The 5,806-nt window shown below is 44.4% G+C and overlaps 1 protein-coding gene across 1 annotated transcript; it reads left to right on the forward strand.

Moving 5' to 3' along the window:
- The first annotated feature begins 273 nt into the window (after positions 1-273).
- Positions 274-5,047, forward strand: LOC101753013 (serine/threonine-protein kinase AFC3). The gene is made up of 12 exons (XM_004968992.3): positions 274-504; positions 591-681; positions 1,054-1,080; positions 1,172-1,325; positions 1,407-1,455; positions 1,746-1,860; positions 1,978-2,069; positions 2,169-2,316; positions 2,789-2,853; positions 2,929-3,026; positions 3,602-3,707; positions 4,495-5,047. Exons 1-12 carry the CDS (start codon positions 427-429, stop codon positions 4,630-4,632), a joined length of 1,161 nt encoding a protein of 386 aa, XP_004969049.1. The 5' UTR covers positions 274-426; the 3' UTR covers positions 4,633-5,047.
- Positions 5,048-5,806: the final 759 nt, after the last annotated feature.

Below are 5,806 nucleotides of genomic sequence, written 5' to 3' on the forward strand. Positions count from 1 at the left end.
TCAATTAGATTCCTCAATTAGAGGTGACTTATGCAATTAATTTTACAATTAACTCACATTTAATCATTCTCTAGTCGGGGGGGGCTCAAACAGGGCCTGACTTCACCGCCATAGCACTAAACACTGCAACGGCCTAGTGCGCTGTGAGTCGTGACAGTGGCACACAGTTGAAACAAAAATGGCCTGAGCCCAAAGCCAGCTTGAGCCCAGACGGCCCTCAAATGGCTCGAGCTCAGGCCCGTCTACCACTGATTGCCGCCCCTCACTTCCATCTGGGCCCCAGCCCGCCACGCCTCGCCGCCCCAACCTGCACACCTCCTCGGCTCGCCGCCATTAGCGCGCCCCGACCTCGCCTCTCTCCATCTAGGGTTTCTCTCCCTCTCTCCCCTCCCCCCACCTGTCATCCCCATCGACTCGGAGCTTGCCATGGAGTCATCGCGGTCTCGGAAGCGAACGCGCCAAGCGTATGACGACCACGCCGCGCCGCCGCCGGAGCGGGAAGTGGTGGGGCCCGCCCTGCTCGTGTGTGCTCCCGGATTTACGGGGTTTGGGGGTGTGCTGATGCAGATTCGGCCACGCTGTGGACGCAGGTACCGAGGGGCGGCGCGTCGCCGCCATGGAGAGAGGACGACCGCGACGGCCACTACGTCTTCGATCTCGGCGAGAACTTGACCCGCCGATGTAAGCACCCAACTCTTAGCTCTCTATTTGGGATCCTTTAGCCCTCGTGCACGGACAACGTTTTTTTGTTATTTGGTTTTATCTGTTTTTTTATTGGCCTGAAATCGTGCTAGGAAACTGGTAGTCTGCTTTTAGGCTTTCTGTTGTCGTGGCATGAATTTTTGCCCGATAATTTGGGCTGATAGATTCTATGTGTTAAATCGTTACTGGGTTCCCATTTTGATCTTTTAAGTTTTTGTGAGTTTAGTAGTAACTTTATGCATGGATGCAGTTTGCTTAGTTCTCAGTATATTTCTGGACTTGGATTAGTTGGTACTTTAAATACTGTAGGGTTTGGCTATGTTTATTGATAGTCTGCTTATGAATATGCAGATAAAATTTTGAGCAAAATGGGAGAAGGTTCGGGTTTTCTGCAAACTGTCGCCTCCTCTTCTGCTGGGTATCTTCACTATTATTCTAATGAAGAGCGCTGCGAGTTGGATTTTCGTAGGTACTTTTGGGCGTGTTTTGGAATGCTGGGACCGTGAAACACGTGAATATGTTGCCATAAAAGTTGTTCGGAGCATCCGCAAGTACCGTGATGCCGCAATGATTGAGATAGATGTGCTCAACCGCCTTGCAGAAAATGAGAAATACAGATCGCTGTGAGTGTCTCTGTAAACTTTATTACTTAAAAGTATAACCTTTTTCTGTTTCTGACATGACAGTTCCTCTTCAATTGCCAGCTGTGTCCAAATTCAGAGATGGTTTGACTATCGTAATCATATATGCATTGTAAGTTCTAGCTTTTTGTCAATTATCCTGTAGTTTTAAAAATCAGTTACCATTTCTGACATTGCATCTCATTTCTGGCAATGTCTTGTTTGTTGATAATATTTATCTTATTGGCCCACTCAATACCCTATGTATGAAATGAGAGACTCATCTATACAAATTATGATAATGCACCTGTAGTAAGATTTGCTTGACTGCAGATCTTTTTTGTTCTTTGCTCATGAAGGTTCCCTGATATGGTCAGAAATCAAAAATATTCTTTATTCAATGGATATCAATGGTTTTGTCAGGTTTTTGAGAAGCTTGGGCCAAGCTTGTATGATTTTCTAAAGCGAAATAGATATCAACCTTTCCCTGTGGAACTTGTGCGGGAGTTTGGACGGCAACTGTTGGAATCTGTAGCATGTGTGTTAGTTATTGCTTGATTCTGTGTATTAATTATTAGCTAATTTGGCACTGCAGCTTCATTTTCTATTGCTCCAAAGGGGCAGTGTTGACCATCTTTCTTTCTTTCTGAAACAGATATGCATGAGTTGCGGCTTATCCACACCGACCTGAAGCCAGAAAACATACTTCTTGTATCTTCTGAGTTTATAAAAGTTCCAAGTTCAAAGGTGCCTATTCTCAACCAGTTCTTTAGTAATCATCTGCTATTTTGTTCATAGGCATACTGTATTAGCAGTTTTCTTGAATGATTGCTTGGGGTTGTACAGAAGAGTTCGCAAGATGAGATGCATTTCAAGTGCTTGCCAAAGTCCAGTGCCATAAAGCTGATAGATTTTGGTAGTACCGCCTTTGATAATCAGGAACATAACTCGATTGTTTCTACGAGGCATTACAGGGCACCTGAAATAATCTTAGGTAAATTGGTTATTCTTAAAGGTTTGATTCTATTTTATCTTGTTTGAGGTATGAACTATCACTCAAAGTGAATTTTTTTTTGAGGGCACTCAAAGTGAATATTTCTGTGCTCTTAAATATGCTCCAATAGAATAAAGCACATGCCATTCAAAATCATAGCAAAGTCCTGGTGCATCCTAATTCATACTCTGATTTACTTTGGAATGGCACAATTGATAACAGATTGACAGAAAAAGTTGGTGTTTCTTCCTCTTCAATGTTTTCTGAACATATTTAGTTTTACAGTTGATGATTGAGTGTCACTGTATTGACGAAACTGATTGGACTGAACTCTATGCTTATGTGCAAAATATGAATAAGACTTGTTATCCTGTTCCATAGTTGTTATGCTGGCTATCATGCTAGTTGCTAATGGTTCTTCTTCAGTTATTTCAATCGTTAATTCTGATGATGTTGAATATTTCTATTGCAGGCCTAGGCTGGAGTTTTCCATGTGATATTTGGAGTGTTGGCTGTATTCTTGTTGAGCTATGCTCCGTTAGATCGCTTCTCACACTTTTATTTTTCCAGCATTAGTGATGGATGTTTTCCTAACATTATCAAGCTTTTTAGGGGGAAGCATTGTTTCAAACACATGAGAATCTGGAACACCTAGCAATGATGGAGAGGGTTTTGGGACCTATACCAGAGCATATGATACGGAAAGCAAGGTGCCTTACTATCTTAATTTGTTGATTATTTTCAGTTTCGAATTGAATAGATGTGTGTTCAATTCAGCTTGTGAGAGGCAAACTATCTTTATTTGCTCCATGTTCGAGTTTTTTCGTTGGGTGGGGTGGGGGGGCGGGGGGGAAGGTGCGCATTCGATTCTGCCTGTAGAGTTGAACCAAGTTTATTTGTTTCTAATCCTGTTACACTTCATAGTATTTGATCAATAGCAGAGTATCAGTTGTACCTAACTGGCATATGATTTATTTTAGTTTGTTTATTGCCACTTGATTTTCAAAGCTCATAGCTTCTTTTATGGCCACTAGTAATAATAGCTTGTGCCCCTTTTCTATTTCTTTGTTCTTGATTACTTATGCAAGTGCGTGTATCTCTGCTACATGTATTGCCTGCCTGTTATGCTGAATTTGTGAATGCTAGAATTTCATTGAAACTCTTGTGTACAGAAGGTGCAGCCACATGATATTCCTATGGTGTTAGCTTGCAATCTATTTGTTTTTCTCCTTCTATTTTTCAAAAGTCATACATTGTGCTTACTTAAGTCACCCGGAATGTGCAGTTCATCTGCTCAGAAATATTTTAGGAGAGCGACACGTTTAAATTGGCCTGAAGGGGCTGTTTCAAGAGAGAGCATCAGAGCTGTGAGAAAACTGGATCGCCTAAAGGTTTCCCTCAATTTTGCTATTTTGGCTATGCTTTTCTATCAACTATTCATGCTTCTTGATTCAGAAACTTTAATATTATCTTGTTCCCTAGATTTCAAGGGTAACTGGAGGGTTTGGTTAAGGTTAGAAGTTAGGGTTTGCTATTAGGTACTCCCTCCGTTTCAAATTCTAGGTCGTTTTGGCATTTCTAGATACATAGTTTTTGCTATGTATCTAGACATAACATATATCTAGGTGTATAGCAAAAGCTATGAATCTAGAAAAATCCAAACCGACCTACAATTTGGAACGGAGGGAGTAGCAAGTAGTTATTAGGTATACTGTTTGCTATTCCTGCTAGTAACTTTTTGGCATTTATGAACTTTCTTTTGGAAGGCACAAAATTTACGTAATATGAACCTTTTCTTTTGGAAGACACCAAAATTACTTAATAGCACGTCATAAAACAGGCTTAGAGTGGACAATCTGCAACCAAGTCAAACATACAATCAGATTGGTTTTTTGCACTGCAAATAGGGAACATAGATGTGAGGTTTTTGTTTCAATTGAATTGCTAGTCTATCTTCAGATTCCTATTATATAGAATAATACTCCCTCCGTTTAGGTGCATAGCAAAATCTATATATCTAGCCAAAACGACCTACATTTTGAAACGGAGGGAGTAGTTGCTACTAGCTTCATACATGGACTAAGGAAATGTCGAATGTAATTCAACATGAGTACAAAGCTATGAAAATACGAGGGTGTTTCAACTTCAAAATCCTGAACTTATGGACCGCAACTTCAGGACCTGGTATCAAGGAACGCTGACCATTCAAGGGCAGTGCTGGCAGACTTGCTACAAGGTCTATTACGATTTGAGCCATCGGAGCGTCTCACTGCCCAAGAAGCTCTGGACCATCCATTCTTCAGAAACCCGACATAACTTGTTGAAGAGGCTTGAGTTGCCTCATGTAACATTGTACTCCAAGAAGGTGGTCAAGAGAAAGCAGGCAAAGCCGTCCGTCACTGAAGGCATCTTGCTCCTCTGTACCATAAAATTGCTGTAATGTACACTAGCATTTTTCCTAGGGAGCTCTAGTGCGCCAGATGGTGCTTGTACGTTGTTAACTGGGACGCTCTGCGAGTTTGCGTCCCAATATCCCCATGCCCTAATATCACGGTGGTGTTGAAAACGAGTATCAAGGGCACCCGTACAGTATATGTTTTGTGCTACGCCTGGGTGGCCTGTGCAGCGGTTGAGCCTATGCGAAATCTGTTGAAACCATGTATGATAATGTGTCTCTGACCGTGCTGCTGAAAGTTCCTCAGAATGAATGACATGTTATGTTTCTGATTTATTGCTTCTCAACTGCATGGTGTGAGGTCGAGGCGTGGGAAACGTTTAAACGTGACATTGGTTGTCAGCATCTTGTTCCTGGAACCTGTGCAGCCGCTGTGCTGCTGAGCGGCCGGGACGGACTCGAACAGGCTTCGGTGCTTGCCGTCGTGCTCGTACCTTGAGGGTCGGCGGCGGCCACCGTGCGTGGAGCCGTGGACTCGCCGGGCTGCTCGCGACGTGAGGGCGGGCCAGTCGTTACGAGAATACGAGCAGCAATGTTAAGTACACGATCACTTGTACCAGGGAGGAGCGTACGTGGTCGACCGGATGGCACTGCGGGTACATTGGTTAGCTGGGATGTCGCTGCGAATCCGTTGCGTACCCGGATCCTCACGTCAATGATTCGAACAAACAAGCATATGCATGACACATGCATCCGCCTAGAGAGCTTTGTAGCCTTGCTCGTGTTCCCTGGCCAGGAGAGGGACACATCGTCGACGCCATGTCGCCATTATGCCACGCAACCGTCGATCGGCTGACGGTGCCTCGCCGCCAATCACCTGCGCCGTCGAGGAAACCGTTGCCATCCCCCCGTTTCGTTTCGACACGGTTACACTGTTGCTGCTGGCGACCGGCGCGGCACGGCCACACACCCGTGGAAGCTTCGACGGATGTCGTCGTAGATGCTCGCGACGGCTGGCCGGCCACTGCCGCTCTCGGCGGTCGTCGTGGCATCGCCGGGCGTCGTCTGTATGCGCGCACTCTCCGGCCGGCGCGG

This window comes from Setaria italica, chromosome V (genome assembly GCF_000263155.2).
Source record: "Setaria italica strain Yugu1 chromosome V, Setaria_italica_v2.0, whole genome shotgun sequence".
NCBI classification, from domain to species: domain Eukaryota; kingdom Viridiplantae; phylum Streptophyta; class Magnoliopsida; order Poales; family Poaceae; genus Setaria; species Setaria italica.

Bases quoted from the DNA above. Each gene is read 5' to 3' on its own strand.
- LOC101753013 (XM_004968992.3), top strand. From the start codon at position 427: ATGGAGTCATCGCGGTCTCGGAAGCGAACGCGCCAAGCGTATGACGAC. The intron at 505-590 runs GTGGGGCCCGCC...CTGTGGACGCAG, and splicing joins CGCCGCCGGAGCGGGAAGTG to GTACCGAGGGGCGGCGCGTC. The intron at 1,326-1,406 runs GTGAGTGTCTCT...TTCAATTGCCAG, and splicing joins AATGAGAAATACAGATCGCT to CTGTGTCCAAATTCAGAGAT.